Genomic DNA, 20,067 nt, shown 5'->3' with positions numbered 1-20,067 from the left:
ACTCTGTTGCTGATTTAGGAACCACCATTTTCCAACAAAAGAATTTCAAAGGGTAATTCCAGTGGGGATCACTTTTAATCACAAATTAAGCTGAGTTTCACATTGTAACAACACCGTCAATTTGGCTAAATGTTCGGCTGCTCAAATTAAACAGTTTTTCTTTGCAAAGGGCAACCAATTAGTTCCAGCAGCAATTAAGGTGTTTAAAGCCAAAACGCTACCCCAAATTCTCTATGGTATCAAAGAATTCAGGTTTTCACAGCTGGTAACATCATTAGGGTTTGTAGAATCTTTCGGGATCAAGTGCCGTGTTCTACTGGACAAAGTTTTCCTTCCAGACGTTTCGTTCTCAGCCGTGGAGAACATCCTCAGTGGCGTTGCAGCCGGAGCAGGCGCTCAGACCTTCTTGGCTGCTGTGCATTGAGTGGGGCCAGGGCTGCTGGAGAGCTGCTATTTGTAGGCTGGAGGGGGTTTGATGAAAGGGCAATTGTTTTGTGGATGTGCCCATTGTTTGGTGGGGCTTCCTGGAAGGGTAGTGATAAGGAAACTGGCTGTTGAATGTGACCATTGTTCTGTGTTAATTGCTGGGAAGGTTGTTAGGGATTTGAAGATAAGGAAGTTGGTTGTTGACTGTGCTGATTGTTCTGTGGAATTTGCTGGTTGTTCTGAGACTTTCTGCAATTTATAGTCTGTAGGGTGTTTTGCAGAGCTGGGTACCAAGATTGGTGGATGAAAATGCCTTCTTCCTTTCTGTTAAAATTGTGCTGGTGTTTGTAAATCTCAATAGCTTCTCTGTTCAGGCGAGTATGATAATGTGAGACTGTAGAAAGGACTTCAGTTCTTTCAAAGTGGATGACATGGTCTCCTTCTTGAAGTGCATGTTCAGCTACAGCTGATTATTCTGGCTGAAACAAGCGACAGTGTCTCTTGTGTTCGGTGAGACGGGTGTTGATACTGCGTTGGGTAGTGCCAATGTAGACTGCACCACAGGAGCAGGGTATTTTGTAGACTCCAGGGGTTGAAAGTGGATCTCTCATATCTTTGGCTGAGCGCAGCATGTAGCGGATCTGTTGTGTGGGCTTGAAGACTGTGTCAACATTATGGCGTTTGAAAATTTTGCCAATGCGGTTGGTGACAGATTTTATGTAGGGCAGGAAGGCTGTACCCACATTTGTGTGTGGCTCGGGATTTGGTGTGGATGGTCTCCTGGGATGGAGGGCTCTACTAATTTCTTGTTGGGAGTATCCATTGGCCTGCAGTGACTGTTTGAGGTGGTGTAGTTCCTGTTGGAGTTGGCTTGGTTCACAGATGCGTGATGCACGGTGAATGAGGGTTTTTACAACTGTACATTTTTGGCGAGGATGATGATTGGAATTCTTATTTAGATAGCGATCGGTGTGTGTGGGTTTCCTGAATACAGTGTGGCCGAGTTTTCCGTCATCTTTCCTGGTAATGAGAACGTCAAGAAAGGCAAGTTGACCATTGTTTTCTTTCTCCACGGTGAACTGGATACGAGGATGGACTGAATTCAGATGAAGGAGAAAGTTATTCAAAGCAGCCTCTCCATGACTCCAGATGGCAAAAACATCATCCACATATCGGAGCCAGCAACCTGGTTTTAGAAGGGCAGATTTTAGTGCTGTATCCCTATGGTATCCCTATATGGATCTCAGCATTTACCAGGAAAGTGGAGGGCATTCAAGCCTCATTCTTTAGACAAATTCTTGGTATGCCAAAATGTGTGTCCTACTTTGCTCTCTGCTCTGAAGTGGGTCAGTCTTTGGTGGAGACAAAAGCCTGGATTGCAGTGTTTGCATTCTGGCTCAAAATTCACTTTAGAACAGATCCTAACAGCCTTCTTGATTGTATGAAAAGAGACCCATATATTTCATCCTGGACAGCAGTGCTTATGTCCAAACTTAACCAGTTGGGGATAGAGGTTGATGATTTTTTTACTTCTGATGAGTCATATATCTTCAGATGTATTAAATTGAGACTGTGGGAGTTGGAGGAAACGAAACTACAGCCAACAGACCCTTATATTTGCTCCCAGCTTCCTTAGGTCTTTATGCTTTCTGCGGCAAAATGCCCTATTATCTATCAGACTTAACCATTCCAAGTCATCGCAGGGCATTTATGTTGGCTAGACTAAATGCGTTTCCCTCCAAAGTTTTACAAGGGAGATATCATCGAGTCCCTTTAGGCGACAGACTCTGTTCCTGTGGAGTGAATATTCCCGACTCAATTCAGCATATATTGCTTGATTGTTCCTTTTATCATAATCTCCGTAAAGATTTATTTTGTAAGTTTTCTTTCTCCCCAGATTTGTCTATTCTGCCACCCTGTTATTATTTATTGAATGATACTGAGGGGGAGGTTAGCGAGGCTGTGGCAAAATTTTTGGCTGACGTCCTTAAATTTCAATCTGACCATGTATGAATGCATCTGTAAACTCGGTTTCTTTTTGATTTTATCTCCAATGTTTAAATTTTTATATTCTGTGTATTTTTATTTGCAACTGTTATGCCATTAAAGGTATGGTATGGTATGGTATGGTATGGTATGGTATGGTATGGTATGGTATGGTATGGTATGGTATGGTATGGTATGGTATGGTATGGGTAATTCCAGTGTGAAACTGCTGAATCAGAATTGATCAAGCAATCTGAATGCATTGTCTGAGGTATGAACAATGATCTGGGGTTTCCTCAGCCATTCTAGGTGTTAATTGACTTAGCAAAACTAGGGAAATTAAATTCTCCCCAGTAACTTACTGAAATTGAGGATCGCCTTCTTTACATTTTAATTTTACACAATTACATCACATCTAGTACTTCCTGCATTTCGTAGCCTACTATCTTCAACTTTTTTCTTCATAAGTTGTATGTTTCTCTGTGTCAAGTAGCAGCATCTGACAAAATGGGCTCAGCTCCAAGCAAGTTTATGCAAGAGGTAAGTTTTTAAGGTGCCCCAAGTCTCCTGTTTATTTTTGCTACAACCAATTAACACAACTGCCCCTCTGGAACTGGAATCTAATATTATCAACCTGCTGTTTCCAAAAGGGATGCATGCACAGAGACCTGTTATTTAGATGCAAAATGGCATCTATTGTTGGGAGGGGTTACTGACATTCTAACAAGGACATTCTAGTTTTTGTTGTTGTTGGTTGGTTTGTATCCAAGTAGCAAATTGGGGCTTTTTATATGGTGCAGCAACAAATTTCTGTCTAATAACAGACTAGTGCCTCTTGCTGTGGTAAAGCTGGCATGAAACAAAACAACAATGAATAATGATGAATAAATCAAACCCAGAGCTATAGAACCAATAAGGACAAACTGAACAGATGCTGTCTGTTTTAATAACTCATTCAAATTTACTATTTTATTTTTATTATTGAAAAATCAGTGACAAACAGAGAAGTCTCCTACTTCTACAAGTCATTTCCATAGGCCAAAAGCCAGTGCTTTATGTGATGTGTCACTAAATCATGGTCCTGTTTTGTATAGTCTATTTTATATTACCTTCAGCTAGGCCTTTTCTTGCCTCAGGAACCTTCTTTTGGTTATGGTACAATTTAGTGAATGGAGGAGGTTTTTTTCATGAACAACACTGAAGGTAAATTAAATCCCTCAGAGCTAGAAGCTGACTCAGAGATATCATCTGCTTCTTACCTCACAGTGCAGGCTCCGTTCTTAAGAGGCAGATTAACAGAATTACAGGAGAGGAAAGTAATGCATTTAGATAGGTGTTAATTTCTTTGAAAAGTTTCTTTGCTTGCAAAAACTGGGAGGAGATGAAATCCAGTATTAAAGAAACCACATTTTCAGGAAGATAGTATATGCTGAACAAACCCCCAGTAACTAAATTTGTGCAGTGGCGGTATCGTAGCCAATGAGGTTAATCCAAGGCACCATTATTGCTAACTGAAAACTTTCCCCAGTAACTAGCTGACGTGCAGGTTCTCTGAGAGGCTGTGTATTCCCAAAGTCCAGTGTGAATGAGGGCCTAGTCATGTACATGGCTACCTGTTCCTGCATACAAGATAGGCTTCCCAACCCTCCTGCCCTGGCGGGGGACCCCAGGATTTCCACCCTCTTCCCCCGCTCCCCAAAAAAACAGAAGCGGGGGAGGGGGGAAATGGCGCCGGGGAGCATAGCGAGCCACCCCATCCCGGAGCGGGCGAGGCCGCCTCCGCCCCCTCCCCGCCCACCACAGCTGCTCCTCCGAGATGGGCTCAGGCTGAGCCCATCTAGGAGGAGCAGCCAAGAGGCGGCAGCAGCGCAGGCAAAACCAGGGGAGGGTGGAGGCAGGCCAGGAGCATGGCAAGCCGCGAATCCGGGCCCTTCTAGGACCCGGACTCTCGGCTCGCCATGCCCCCGGCTCGCCTCCACCCCCCCTCCGATTCCACCCCAGAGGCGGAGCCGGCGAGGCTGCCGCGCCGCTGTCGCCCCACCGCAGCTGCTCCTCCGAGATGGGCTCAGGCTGAGCCCATCTCGGAGGAGCAGCTGCGGTGGGCGGGGAGGGGGTGGCGGCGCGGTGGCCTCACCCGCTCCGCGTGTCTCCTGACTCCAGTGTGTCTCCTGGCTCCACCCCAGTCACGGCGAGTGGAGAAGAGGTGGCAGCTGCGGAGCAGCGTCACCCGCTCCGAGACGGGGTGGCTCGCCATGCTCCCCGGCGCCGTTTCTCCCCCCTCCCCCCTAGCTCCACCCCAGTGTCTCCTGGCTCCACCCCAAAGTCTCCAGGCTCCACCCCCAGTCCCCAGATATTTCTGGGATTGGACTTGGCAACCCTAATACAAGAACAACTAAGGCTGTTTCCCCTCATGCCTTTGTAGAGTTCTCAGCAGCTCAGGAAATAAACTCAAATAAACTCTGTGGTTAAAGTTGTCACATCATATTAAGGTTTAGATCCCATAATTTCTATCAGTGGAACAGAACTTCTTTGCTTCTCTTCTGCCATTACATCCCAAAATGATTTCTGAAATGCTGCTCCTGATGGAAACAAACCCCAGAAAAAGTGCAGGGAAGAGTCAGATGTCTGCAGCATGAGGCAACAAATAAGTGAAAATCAGCCTTCTGTTGGTGAAAATTGTTTCCATAGGACCCTAGGCTTGGTGTTTCATACCATGAATTAAATGTAAGCCTGTGTTAATTTAGTACCTCCTGGTGCAATCCTAAATAGAGTCACACCTTTCTAAATCCATTAAAATCAATGCACATAGAAGAGTGAAACTCATTTTAGGAGGGCACAGCAAATGGTCTGATTGCCTTTACTGTGCTGGAGCTGACTGCACTCAGCTACTTTCTGCTCCCTGCTGTATTTCCATGAGTAATCCCAAGTGATTTGATTTTGTGCTAGCTTTATGTTCTGAGTAGAAGAGCAGGGCCTGGAGATCTGCAGTCTTTGTAGGAATCAGTCTGTCTCCTGTTTTCTCTCTGCCTATCCAGACTACTGAAGCAGCACACAGTGAGAAAGGAAACATGTTCCGGAAAAAAACTTTAGATGGTACAAGCTTTCCTTTAAGATGAGCATAAGTATCTCTGTTTAGGATTCAACTCTACATTTACTCAGGTCTTTAGCCATAATCCTCTAGAATCCATCCTTTTCTTTCAACAATAGTGTGTGATTTGGCTCAAAGTCCACAAAATTGGTATAACAGAAATCTAGGCAAGATGAAGTTTTCCCCCTTCTGAATATCCTATAAATAACTTTAAAGGGTAAAACTTTTTATTTGTTGTACTGTTATGTACCTATTCCTTATTAATTTATATCGGATGTGATTTCCAAAGCATTTACTTTGTTGTGATATTGCAGAATAGGTTTTTTAAAATTCTAAATTCCCTTGTTCATAATTCTCCTCACTTGTCTTTTCCGTGGAAGGATGGTCCCTACATTTTCTTTTCACTTTTGTGACGGCGGGCAAAGCCCCCCAAGTGCTAAAAGGTCCAACGGTTTCTTTGTCTGTGACACAGGAAATAATCATATTTGTCTCTCAAAAGTTTCATGAGATATTTGCTAAGTGATTTCACTGCTTTGGGGAGGAAGCTGCTGCTTCTGCTCATTAGTATTCAGTTCACTTTGTAATTAATATGCAGGTGACAGGAGGAGTTTGGAATTTCAGCCGTGTCTACTGTGACATATTTGTAACCATGGACGTAATGATGTGCACAGCCAGCATTTTAAACCTCTGTGCTATCAGCATTGACAGGTAAGAACCCAAGAGCCATGATAGTAAGGTAGGGTGGAAGGTGGAGATTTTCTTATATTGGGAAACAGGTCAAAGTTGAATATGCTAGGCAAGGATGCGGTAAAGAAAGCTTACTGCAGGGGTGGGGAACATCCAGCCCGAGGGCCATTTGCGGCCCTTAAGATCACTTGGTCTGGTTCTCAGGATTGCTGGGCTGAGCCGAGCCACGTGGTGTCCTAATATGCTAATATTAGAGGATGTGGTCTAATATGCTAATTCCTCCTGGGCTTTTTTTTTACAAAAAAAAAAGCCCTGGGCAGGGTGTGTGTGTATGTATGCCTGTGTGGGCCAAATTAGGCTCTCCCCACATGACTTCTAATGGAAAACCAATAATTTGCATCAATTTTGCCAACTTGAATCATTCTCCCTCAGTGGAGCACCGTTTTTTAAGTTGATAATTGTATGGTCCGTGAGTGATGTTATAAATATCCAAAGGGCCCTTGGCACCCCGGGCTTGCTGAGTGCTGTGTCACATCTTTTACAAGAAGAGCCAAATCTTAGTTCAGGTTTTAGTTGATATGGACTGCTTTGTACAAGAAACAAGACTTTTTCTGTTTTCGCTTTCGTCTTCTGGGATATTCATCTGCAGGATATCTGTGTTCCTTTGGGCTTTTATGCATGCTTGACTTACAGTACTTATTTTCTTGGAAGTTGAAACTGGAATCAGTTTGGGCGGGGTTCTTCTACACGTCTGCCCTCCTTCTGTGTTTTCAAAGTTGTGGAGCCGATTTATTTTCTTCCACATGTGACTTAAATAATGAAGATTTTCAAGGGAAGGTGCTGCCATCAGCAGCAGCATTACAGTTAAAAAAATCCCTTAATTTCTTGTGCATGCTTATATCAATATATTGATGCCGTGGCTGCATTTTTAAGGCATTAAAATATCAATATATTAATATACTGCTGTAATGATAGGTTAAGCAGGTTCTCTGAATTCAATCTCTGGCTCCATCACTTTTGGAGATATACCTTTCCCCTTATATAAGCCTGTCTTAAGGGCAGTGTAAGAAGAGAGTGAGGGATTTGATGCAGTCCAGTCAGGACCCAACATGGTAGAGTGGTGAAGAGCAGCGGACTCTGATCTGGAGAACTGAGTTTGATCCCCAGCTCCTCCACATGAAGCCGGCTGAATTATATTGGGCCAGACACAGTTCTATCAGAACCCTCTTAGCCCTGCCTACCTCACAAAGTGCCTGTTGTGGGTAGAGAAAGGAATGGAAATTGTAGGCCACTTTGAGACTCCTTAGGACAGAGGAAAGCGGGATATAAAAACCAACTCATCATCTTCTTCAATTATTGAAAATGGGGATGTAGGTGTGTAACATAGGACAAAGAAACCAACAGAAATATTACACATGAGGAAAAAGGCAGCACACAATAAGCTTCCAGAAAAATATTGGGGTAAAAGTAGTCTCAAAAGAAATGGGAAAAAATCAAGAAAAAACAAAAAAAACTGAAAACTAAAGGCACAAAAATATATGCAGAAATCAAGTGATAAACTGAAATGGTATGGGGCCAGATATGCCCCCCCCCCCAAAAAAACAGCAACCATGGGTAAAAGCCCTTTGGTCACTGTTTTGTAAACAAAGATGGTTCTGATTTCATCATGCATTTGGAATTTACTTCTTTTTCTGCTGTATATTATGCTATAATATTGCTTGGATGCTTTTACTTTATGCTGCCTTTTGAATGTAAATTGAAAAGCTGTATTTAATTTTAAAAACCTCAGTAAATATATTATGACATTGTTCTGACATGTATTACACATCAACTTCCCAACCTATATCTTTGTTGCAGAATAAGTCCAAGGAATAATCAAAGGGCATGTGATTGCTTTTATACATTTGAAGCAAAGCAGATCTTAGGAGCAAACTACACATTACATGTGTATGCAAGTAATATTAATTTTTGTTGTGTTACTTTTAAAAATTAAATTGCAGATTTCAGTTATATTGATGTCAAGATATCTAAAAAATAGATTTATATCTAAATACTTAAAATAATCTCTAGAAAAAATAAATCTAAAATATCTAAAGTAATCTAATATCTAAACTAAGCACTAGAAAAATAAATCCAGACAATACAATTCTAAGTAAAAAAACAAGATAAAAAAATCATTAAAAGTACAATCCTAAAGAGAACTGCACTGTAAAGCTCTAATAGATAATAAAATTGCCACCTGACATTTAAAAGAAACCAAGGTTAGCACCAGTTCAATATGTCAGGGAAGGCATTCCACAAAATTTGGAGCAATTGCTGTTCTTTTTTTAATGAAAAGTCATCTTTGGACTTTGTTTTTTTCAAGAGAAGCAGCAGCATAGAAGGAAGAGGGCATATATCTCTTTTCCCATTTCTCCATTTCTGTTTCTCTGCTTAAAACCACCCCAGCTGTTTTCCCACATAGGCTCCAAATGTGTCATTTTGAGCAGGCAAATGGTTAGTGGGGAAGGGTTAAGAATTCACAAATTCATTCAATATTGCTTTTTGAAGGCTGATTTTATTTTATTTTATATTGTGAACGATACATCCTTCTTAAGTGTATTTAGCTGAATCCATCATTTACCCCTCCGTCTGAACAGTTGCTATCATGGGCCTGAGGTCACTTCCCTAGATGGAAACAGCTTCTACACGATATGGTTTGAAGCAGCCACAGCTTGGTTGTTGACCTGCTTCCACTGCCCCTAATAAACAACATATAGACACAAACAGGGCTCTTTTTTTAGCAGGAATGCACAGGAACGCAGTTCCAGTTGGCTCAGCATCAGGGAGTGTGGCCTAATATGCAAATAAGTTCCTGCTGGGCTCTTTCTACAAAAAGCCCTGGTTGAAACATTGGTGATTTCAGGGGGTGTGGCCTGATATGCAAATAAGTTCCTGCTGGGTTTTTTCTACAGAAAAGCCCTGGACACAAACATACAGGCGAAGAAAACATCAGTCCCCCTACCCTTGTTTATTGACTAGACTAAGCCTTTAATTCACTGCCCATTAGCTATAAGTAACTATCTACTTCTCTATTGTTCTTTTCTGTTCCTTTTTCACTCTTTTCCACTCTGCTTCTCTTGTTCATCTCTATCTTTACCATTTAATCCCTCATTCTTCTTTCCACTCACCACTATTATTTCCAATGTGTTTGTTCTGTTGTTCTTGTTGTTGCACTCTCTTCCATTATGAACTCTTGTTGTTGCACTCTCTTCATTCTTTGTTTCCTCTCTCTTTCACACACACACTTCCTTCTGTCCCATACACTTCCTGTAACAACGGCCTCTCCACCACCCTTCCTTTGGAGTCGGTTCACCTTGCAGATACACTGCAGTGGTTATGCCTGTTCATTATCAGTACAGCACAGGGCCCAGCTCTTGCAGGAGGGTCTCCATTATGATTGCAAGCGTCTGGCTGCTGGCATTTGCTGTTTCCTGCCCTCTTCTCTTTGGCTTCAACACCACAGGTAATGTAACAGTATCTTGAAATACAAGCTTTATAATCAAGGATTGATGTCTACCCTTGTGATTTGAAATGATTAATAATCAATGCTTTGATGGTTCAGGTTCTTCTTTGCTCAGACAATACTTAACTGTGGAAAGCTGAGAAACTGCAGATCCTGAGCTTCATTTTAGGAGCTTAATTTCTATCAACAAACATAGGTTTTTCAGACACAGCCTTTATTGTACACTGAGCAATTTTCACGGGTTTTGAAGTTGTGCTCTCTCTCTCTCTTCAGAAGATCCCAATATTTGTTCCATATCCAATCCCAATTTTGTTATCTACTCGTCTGTGGTGTCCTTCTATCTTCCCTTTTTGGTGACCCTGCTGCTGTATGTCCGGATTTACATAGTGCTGAGGCAAAGACAACGAAAGCGAGTCCTCACAAGACAAGGCAGCCGGCGTGTCAAAGCCTGTTATAAACAGCAGGTATGGTCATGCACTACTAACTCAACAAAGCAGGGCTTCTCGAGTGGACAGAATTGTGCCCCCCTTTTTACACTGGTTAGATTTGCTGACCCTACTCCCAACTTATTGGTCGTCAGAACCCACCTTAAGTAACCCCTCTGCTACTCACTTTTAGTACTCCCAGCTTCTAGCTCACCATTGTACTACTTTCACCCATCTTTCATCAATACTCCTTCTGTTTCCTTGCCCCATTGACTCCTTCAGTCAGTCTACGGATACTGTATATTCCCGCTCTCATCTGTTTGGCTCAAAGCAGTCACTCACTGCTAGTGTTCTATACGCAATCCCCTCACCCACTTTGAATACTTTGTCAAATAGTGAACTGCTTGCTTACTGCAATTCTTTATGAATGTCCCACTGCTTCATGTTTCTGAAGTCTGACCCCTATTCCACACTTACAGAGGGAGAGGAGTTGTCCCATGAAAAAGAAAGCTCCTCTGTTTTCTGAACTGCAGTCCTCTGGATGTGTAAATACTTATGTGATGAGAACTCAAAGAATGTAAAATGTAGACTCTGTACCTATTATTTCACTCTGCCTAAATAGAGTATGCCATTAGTCTGCAGAAAAATACAACAGGATGGTAATTATTCTGAGTAATGTTAGATTTTTTGAACACACAAGAAGCTGCTTTGGGTCACTATTATCTACTCAGTGGCTTTCCAGCGTCACTGGGAGAGGTCTTTCAGGTCTACCTGAGCCTTTTAAGTTGAAGGCAGATGATAGGTTTTCAGAGAGTTGGAATGATAAGACCTAAGGCCACACTAGATGTTTGGGCATTATGTGTAATGCTATCTCTATTTTAAAAATGACAAGTTGCTGATAGTGCTAGAATAGTGGGAGGCTTGCTTGTAATTTTTCCCTTGGACCACTTCCCCCATCAATGCTTTCCCATCTGCAGTGATCAAAATGTACCACTGTCTTGTCTCCTGAAGAAGGCAAAGCAGACAATGGAGTGATTTGGAGCAAAGACAGATGAAAGAGGAAGGCTTAAGTAGACCAGCCCCTTCTACCATTCTTCCATTACTGATCACAGCATCCTGCAGCTATTTTTCATTTTTAAAAAAAATGGGAGATGGATACATGCACCTCTCATCTAACATGCTGTTTGGTCTTAAACAGTCATTGCCCATGGCGTATACTCTCATTTCCTGTGTCTCCCAGGGTTCCCGGCCCTTTCAATAATAGATCTGTTCTTAATGGAAGAGCAACCTGTGGAAATTCATGTAATTCCTTCTTTTCAGTGTTTTAGAAAGCAGTAATTTCCATGGGTTTTTTTAAAAAAATGGGATTATACATATTTAATGTATGTATATATGATCTGTACTGCTTCAGTATTTATGCTGGTTTGCTCTTTATTTAGTTAGTTAGGTGTCTGCAATGGATCAGAACCACCAAACAGACCTTGAGAGAACCACACAAAGACTCCCAGTCTTTCCCACTTCCCAAAAGTTTAACTAGAGTCACAGGAGGACTCACATAGTGGAATAACCATATAGGCTGAGAGGCTTATAGAGAAGAGGCCATAATCACTCCCTTCTTCCTCTTTCATCAGCTGAACCGCACTCACTTCAGAGGCAGGAGGGAATGATTTTGCCCCTGTCACAACCCCCACCCCCACACACTACAGCCTTCTAACCTGTGTGACTGTTACTCCACAGGTGTTCTGCAGTCCTGGAAATAAATTTTCCCAGGTCAGAAATGGCTGCTGGAGTGGAAGATCAGAGACCTCCAGCACCTTCTGCCAACAGATAATGAGATCCAAACTGATATATTTTTAGGGGCTGTGGGCTCTGAAAATTAAAGGTTGGATACAAATGTTTTAAATAAAATAAAAGGAATGGCCATCATAACTCGAGCAATGATGGCTTTATAGTGCTTATTTCAAATATTTGGGGGGAAATAAAAACTTACCATCTGTCTCCAGCCTAACAGGAATGACTCCATTCTGTGGTAATAAGCATTAGGAACAGAAATTACTTCCCTTAAATCCAGTAATGTTATAAGTTACTTTGGGGACCAAGTATTTTATTTAAAATTTGTAACTAAATGGGATTAACGAGACAGCATAAATCTCCATTGGGCTCACACATGATCATTAGTATTTTTATAGAGCTCACAATCAAGATAGCTCACACAGTCAGATCTTTAACATTACATGTAGCCTCAGATGTTAATTTGGTTTATGGCTAATCTTACTGCTAATTTCAGTGGAGCCATACATTCTTTCAAATGCAATATCAGGTCTTCTGGTCCTACCCCAATGCATAAATGGCCTATGCACTCTGGTCCAGTTGAGTATCAGTGTATCACCTAGGTGCCACACAACAATATCAGTACCAACCATTGCTGTCATGCTATACAAACACTCTAGGTTCCCTCCTTCAATATACTGCCATCTGTGGAATTTTCACAACATTGTGGAAAGGAAATAGAGGCATACAGCTTCATTTCACTGGCTGGAAGCTTCTGACTCCACAATAAGTGCAAATTTAGGATTAAATTTTAGGATTTAACTTTCATGATAGATAATTCCAGAGGGGTAGCCATATTAGGCTATAGCACAAAAATATGCCCAATGTCTAAATCTGATGAAGAAAGACTTTAAAAAGCTCATTATGAAATAAATTCTGTTAGTCTTTAAAGTGCCACTGGACTGTTGTTTTATTTTGCATCCCAGAATAGTTTACTGGAAAGCATAAAGCATAAAGGAAATGTAGTGGAATAGTGGGGGAATTGCCAAATTCCCTCCAAGAGCAGGGTTGTTCTGCAAATATAAAACTTCAAGATTCAAATCATACCAATAAGATTATGAAGGAGTAAGAAATAAGGCACAGCTATCATTCAGATAAAGCCCCACATGGCTTGGGATGGGTATCTGAAGAACTGTTTTCTACCCAGAAATTTAGATCACAATGAGAGCTCCTCATGACTATCCTATCAGTCAAAGAAGCTCATTTTGTGGGTACATGAGAGAAAGCCTTTTTAGCAGCAGCCCCATGATTATAGAACAACCTCCCTAGGGAGGCTGGTTGGGTTCACATCCTGATCTCTTCTTGTGAGCAAACACCTGATTTTTCAACAGTCAGTCTGATAGTTCATCCATCTACTCATTACTACTCACAGGTTGTTTTATTATATTCCTTATGAACCAGGCAGTACAATTGGCTTTTCACATGCTCAATGCAGCTCTACTGTAGACAAATCTCTCATTCAATCACTCACATATCACAAAGATCAGCCATTGATGAATGTTATGTTTCAATAAAACCCTGCCCTTTGTTGCTCATCTACATATTCCTTAGTGGAGCTAATGGCTGCCAATCAGTTTGAATCAGTAGCATCTTTGCATATGTATAACTTTGGGAGACCCTAGTGCAACTTCATTAGGCAGGTTTTTGTAGCTGCTGGGCATAATGAACCAAACAGATTGAGTGATCTGTGCACATCTGATCACCACTTTCAAATACAGTCACTTCAACAGCTGAATGTGTGTGTGGCAAAATGTACAATTTCCCTTGATAGTAGCATCCCTGCTTCCCATCAAGTTATTGGGTGCCCCGAATTCTAGCGTTAATAGGAGAAGAAAAGAGTTCTCTCTCTCCATGCTCTCCAGACCATGCATAATTGTATCCTGTCACCACTTAGTCTTCTTTTTTTCTAACCTAAAACTCCTCCAACTCTTTTGCCTTTGCTTTTATTGATTGAGCCCATTCACCTAGGTGTTGAAAAGGAAGAGCTTGTCAGAGCCTTTCTTCTGTGAGGCTTCATAGATCATAAATGGGTTCCTGTCCTGATTGTGGCCTCTTGTTTTTCAGCAACATACCGAGATAAAAGCTTTACACCAGAGGCCTCCGGATACCCTGTCATATTGTTTACAATTGAAGAGTTCTGGCCAGAAACTGTCTACTGAAAAGAAGCCTCTGACACCCACTGAATTGCAGCAGTACTGCAGTTTCTGTCATGAGGCTTCCATCTCCAGTGTGGGGGAGAAAGATGCTATTGACCTGAAGATGAGAAGGAAAACCTCCTGCTTAGAAGTACACAAGCTCAACAATGGTCAAATGGCAACCTCAGTGAGACTTCCATCCCAGCAGCATCGGACAATACAGCTCCGAGAGAGGAAGGCCACCCAAATGTTAGCTATAGTTCTTGGTAAGTAGAAACATTCCCTCCCCTTCTGAAGAGCAGTTTGCAAAATAGTTGGGGCTCAAAAGAGGTGGTGCATGGGAGACTTGCATTACAGCTTCCTAACTTGTTTTTAATGGCAAGCTGCTATGGATTTGATTGAAAGAGGAGTGGGATAAGCTAATTAACTCTTATCTGCTTTCCTACTCAGAACTGATACACTGTTCCTTTTCCACCCATGGGGAAAATAATATGGGTATTGTGGTATTGTGTGCATTCTGCTATGGGTTGAGAAGCAGCTTTTAAGGGCAGAAACACAGGCATGGAATTAATAATACAACCTTTTCTCCTCAGAGTTCTGGCTTTTAAAAAATTGGGTGACTTTACATACATCTTCTATGCAATATCTGTTTTGGATAAACTCACATAAATGGTTGCAAATTTAAATTAGCAAGAATAAAGCAAAAGCCCTCCTGCATCAAATCAAGGAGTTTCTGCTACCTGTGTCTGTAGAGGGGGCATTAGTTAAAACAGGCACATGGAAACCAGAAGTCTGACTGTTTCAAAGCAATGCATTACCCATGAGGCTGCATGAAGATGAATCAGTCTTTTCAATTAGCATTCTGCAGAGGTACCCATCTTCAGACTGAAGAAGTCAAAAGTTTATTTATTTCATATCTTGGTGAAAAATCTTCTATTCTGGCCAATGATCACTCAGTGTTACCTTTTAAGGACTTTATTTAAAATTACTCTGTCTTTGAACAGATGAAATAACAAAAAGCAAAATTATAGTGAAAGCACTAGATAATGTAAAATAGATTATGAATAAGCAGGACTTTCTGTAGAAAAAGCCCAGCAGGAACTCATTTGCATATCAGGCCACACCCTCAGCACCAAGCCAGCTGGAACTGCATTCCTGCTCAAAAAATGCCATGTGAATAAGAAAACTTGTATGTCAGTGACTGATTTCACACTCAGCTTACCCCACGGTCACGTTCCTCTTCTTTGCACAGCGTCAGTCGGATTTCCCACTATCTGCACCGGAGTTACAGGAAGCGGTGCGGCTTTCGCACAGCAAACGGAAACCACTAAAAACCAGTTTCCATTTGCTGCATGAAAGCCGCGACACTTCCTGTAACTCCAGCACAGATAGAGGAAAATCCGACGGACCCTGTACAGAGAAGAGAAACGTGACCGCAGGGTAAGCTGAGTGCGAAATTGGTCATCCTGTCTTCTGTCTATCATTTTTAATGTACTTGCTAAAATTCTTAAGCCTTTTCAGAAAAGAGAGTCTCACCATAAACCAGGTCTGTGTGATTTGGGGTTTTAGGGTTATCATATGCAGACATAATTTCATGAGGCTCACATGATTTTTTTAAACTGATTTGTTCTCTCCAAAAGCATGATGTTAGGCACCTCTGAGCAGAGCTTTTTTTGTAGAAAAAACCCAGTAGGAACTCATTTCCATATTAGGCTACACCCCTTGACATCACCACTGTTTCGCATAGGACTTTTTGCAGAAAAAGCCCAGCATGCACTCATTTGCATATTCCACACCCCCTGACACCAAGCCAGACGGAACTGTGTTCTGTGTGTTCCTCCTAAAAAAAATCCCTGCCTCTGAGCACTCCAAAGAATAATTGTTGCAAACTCTGTTCCATTTGTTCTAGGATTTATTTTGGGCATACAACCATGGATTCATATGTCATTCTTCTCAATTCCGAAAACTGTAAGCTAAAACAGTGAAAAAAAAATGCACTTTTGCTGGTTTACACAAAATCCTAACAGCAAACTCTGAGTCCTGCTATGTCAAAACACAATATGTTAAAATCCACTAAAGATCCCTCTAGTTCTGCATCCCTCAGTAGCCAACGAGATGTCACAGACTTCTTTCACTATTCCTCTCCCAAGCAACTGGGATTCAGTGACATAACTGCTTCTGAAGATTATCTGTTATGACTAATAGCTGGTGATAGATTGTCCCCTGTAAATGTAAGGGATAGTTCACTTAGCTAAGACAGATTTTTTTTGAAAAAAAAATGTCAGTTATGGTTGTGTGGTTGCTTCACCATGCATTTAGCTTCATCAGTGCCACTACATTGAAAGCAGGCTGAGGAGTGGCTTTGCAAGGGCATTTCATATTTGACACTAAACAAAGCCTTTGGAAGTACATTTAGTAATTCAAATGTAAAAGTTACGTGTCTGTTCTGTTTTTAAATTATTCTCTTCTATTTTTCCTCCTTCAAGAACAGTCACACATGAGCACAAATATGTGGCATTTGTTTTTATCCTACCCTTCCTCCTAATAAGTAATGGCCACATGGAGTCTACTCTCTTCCATTTTATGATCAGAACAACCCTCTGAATAGAATTTTACATCCCTATAAGCCAGTTGCCTTCAATGGACTTAGAAAGGTGTAATTCTGCTGTGTAGGATAGCACTATCAATGAGTTTCATGGCAGAGTGGGGATTTGAACCTGCCTTTTCCCAGTTCTGGTCCAACACTCTGCCACTCTACCACACTGGTTCTCACAAGCAGCCAAAAGAATATGATAGGGTAAATGGCAATCACATGATAATGCAAAACTCTGCACAGTTTTGTTCACTGTGTATTTTCAGTATGCCAGTTTGATCATCCCAGTTAGCCCACAGGAGAGTGACTTGGGATATGTGGTTTGTGAGGAAGAATTTAGAGCTGGGCTGAGCCAAAGTAATGATGATCTCTCATTCTCCTTTAATCCTAGGGACATTCATAGTCTGCTGGCTGCCATTCTTCTTAACACATATATTGAATACCCACTGCCAAGCCTGTCACATCTCCCCAGAAATTTATGGAGCCACTATATGGCTTGGCTATGTAAACAGTGCCCTCAACCCCATCATCTACACCACCTTCAACAGCGAATTCCGCAAAGCTTTCCTCAAGATCTTGTTTTGCTGAAAACGTGGAGAGTGACATGTTACCTTCCAGGTGGATGTGGCAGCTGAGATGGTATTGTATGCACATGATTGGATTTTGTCAGACATCAATTAACCAGAGAGTCATAGAATATGGGACTTTTCTCCACTCCCAGTTCCATGGGTTTACTCCAGCAATGCTTCTACAATAATAATGGTCATGTGTCCCATGTTAAATGTCCATGCTGAAAGGATCCACGTGAGTGATTAGCATTTTTGATAAACATCCATTAAAAGTGATTCCAGACAGTACCAGGATGCACCAGTACTGTTCCAGCACATGGAACGCTAAAGGGGCAAAGTTCTATGAACTTTTCATCCAAGGGATATGTATCATATTGTGAACAATTCTGAAAAGATTCCTATAGGAATTGTTGGGAAGCTAAGGGAAAACTCAAGCATTTACACCCAGTATTTGAGGTATAACATATCCATTATCTGCAACAGCAAGATTTCAACCAATATGAATTGTATAGCAGAATGTGATTGCACTCAATTCTGCTCACTACTGTGTATCAAAATATATCATGCTGATCAGCAGGCTACATGCAAAGAGCAGTCTTTGAAGTGAGTTCAATTCATCGAAATATCCTCACTTAAATTTTTACTAGTTCTCTGCTGGAAAACAATAGATGCTGCCAAGTAGATAAAGCAAAAAAAGCAGCTTTAGCAACACCAATGCTTGAGATACATTTTAATGTTTTGAAAAATTGCATTTGTTTTGTGTTTGCAGCCTTCCTTGGGAATATATCACATACACCTTCCTTGGGAATATATCCAACCAATTTCAGTGGGTCATCTAAGTACTATATTTATGATAGGGTTGCCAAGTACCTTTAAGTCCCCAGCGGGGGACTTTCCTGGTTGCTACTGGCGCACGTGCAGCACAATGACATCGCCCAGAAGTGACATAATTGCATTGACGATATCGCATGGGGACCGCTCTAGGTGATTCTGGGAAAACTCTATGGTTTTTCCAGATGCTCTAGCCATTTGGGAGGGGGAACTCGATGGTACCTATTGTACCATAGAGTTTCCCCTCCCAAATGGCTAGAGCATCCAGTAAATCCATAGTGGGAGGTTTCCCCCACCAGCCCAATGTGGGCCAGCAGATTGGGAACCTCCCGGGTGGGGGAACCCCCACCCAGACCGGGGGCTTGGCAGCCCTAATTTATGACCAGGGTGCGAGACAAAAATAAAGATGTTTTATGCTAGGATTATATGGATCTAACTGAAAAGTTCCCCAGATGTGGTTTGTTCCATTTATCTTGGTAGTAGTTTTCAAGATGAAAATAGTCATGCTACAGATATGTATAGAGAATGTGATTTGAGTGAAAATAGAAAATGGTTCTCCTTTTCATTCCAGAAGTTTTGTAGTAAGAAAACCTAGAAGAGGGGGCTGCATGCCATGAGCAGCAAATTTGGCTTATTTGTTTCCAACAAAAGGCCCTACAATCACTGAATTAATTTACTATATCTCCTGAAAGTTACCCATGGACCTTGGCATTCCAGTTCTTTTCAGATCCCCCTAGAACTCAGATGTCTGGTTCAAAACTGATCTGCCTCTTTGGCATGAGAGCAGGTACATCGGTTGCATCTAGGGAGGCCATACGGCAAGCATCCAAGAAAATCAAACAATTGGAGCAAATCAGCCAGGCAGAGGTTGGCAGCCAGAAAGATCAGAGGCCAAGGAGACTGAAAAAGTGAAAGAGGTCAAAGTACAAGGAAAGAAAGAGAACTAAGAAATAGTCTGTTATACTGACAGCAACTTTTCTAGCACTTGTGGAACCTTAGCTGATCGGAAGTGAGATCTTCCAGCTATTTGCACCAATAGAAATTCTGCCTAGTTCCATACAACAACCATCCTAGAATACTTTCTAGGAGAGTTTTGCTTGTTCTTTTTCTCCACATAGCTAATGGCAGGGCTTTTTTTGTAGCATGAATTCCTTTGCATATTAGGCCACACCCTCCTGATGTAGCCAATCTACTGTAAGCTCCATCAGGTGGGTGTTGCCTAATATGCAAATGAGTTCCTGCTATAAAAAAGGTCCTGACAAATGGACAGCAGGCACCCTCCAATTATTCTGAATAAATACAAATGCAGCCAACCACCCTTAACAGTAAGACATTTTCAAATATCATTTCTCTTACATTTGATTTCATTCTTCTAAACAACGAACTATCCAAATGTGTTGAGAAAATTCACAATTTTATTGTATCAATCAAGTACGGATATATTTTTATTATAAGCATTGCTTTCTGGAACCTTTTTATTAGTAAATATTGGGGGGGATTATTGATTTCTTTATACCTTGTTTTCAGCTCTTTTGAAGTCAAGGAAAAGTAATAAAAATGCATTACATTGTGGCAACTATTTATTTATTTATTATCCCGGCCTCCCCCACAAGCAGGCTCAGCTTGTGCAGTATAGCTCAGGTGTCTGTTAGTGACAGATACAGGTTTCTGGCTTCCTAGCATCCTTCTTGCTGGAATGGTGGCTAGAATAAGGCATTGACTGCCAGAAAATTAATTACTCAGAGACCGTGTGGGTGATGACAGGAGAACCACCACTGGATTGTTGGCGTTTAGTGTGTGGTTTCTTGAGACTCAAAGGAATAAAGTCTGCACACAGCTGCTGTTAGGCAAACTATATACGCTATTTATTTACAGATATTTACACAGACTAACAAAGTGCTCCGCATATACAACCACCATCCATCCACCACACGTAGCACTGGGCTACTTTACATTTATACAGTTCAGCACAGTTCATTATCCAGTCAGCTG

General features: G+C 41.5%; 1 protein-coding gene and 1 pseudogene across 1 annotated transcript in view; both read left to right on the top strand.

The window, feature by feature from the left end:
* Positions 1-17,347, top strand: part of DRD3 (dopamine receptor D3) — a 39,086-nt gene extending 21,739 nt beyond the window's left edge. The window contains exons 3-7 of the mRNA XM_060235168.1: positions 6,096-6,208; positions 9,550-9,692; positions 9,966-10,156; positions 14,012-14,348; positions 17,067-17,347. Of these exons, the coding sequence (XP_060091151.1) occupies positions 6,096-6,208; positions 9,550-9,692; positions 9,966-10,156; positions 14,012-14,348; positions 17,067-17,263 (981 nt within the window). The 3' untranslated portion in view covers positions 17,264-17,347. The remainder of the gene's footprint in view (positions 1-6,095; positions 6,209-9,549; positions 9,693-9,965; positions 10,157-14,011; positions 14,349-17,066) is intronic.
* Positions 3,863-3,945, top strand: LOC132569195 (U4 spliceosomal RNA; annotated as a pseudogene).
* Positions 17,348-20,067: the final 2,720 nt, after the last annotated feature.

Source organism: Heteronotia binoei, chromosome 3, assembly GCF_032191835.1.
Source record: "Heteronotia binoei isolate CCM8104 ecotype False Entrance Well chromosome 3, APGP_CSIRO_Hbin_v1, whole genome shotgun sequence".
Classification (NCBI taxonomy): Eukaryota; Metazoa; Chordata; class Lepidosauria; order Squamata; family Gekkonidae; genus Heteronotia; species Heteronotia binoei.
The sequence above is the reverse complement of the archived record's forward strand: the minus strand, read 5'-3'. Positions and strand labels throughout refer to the sequence as shown.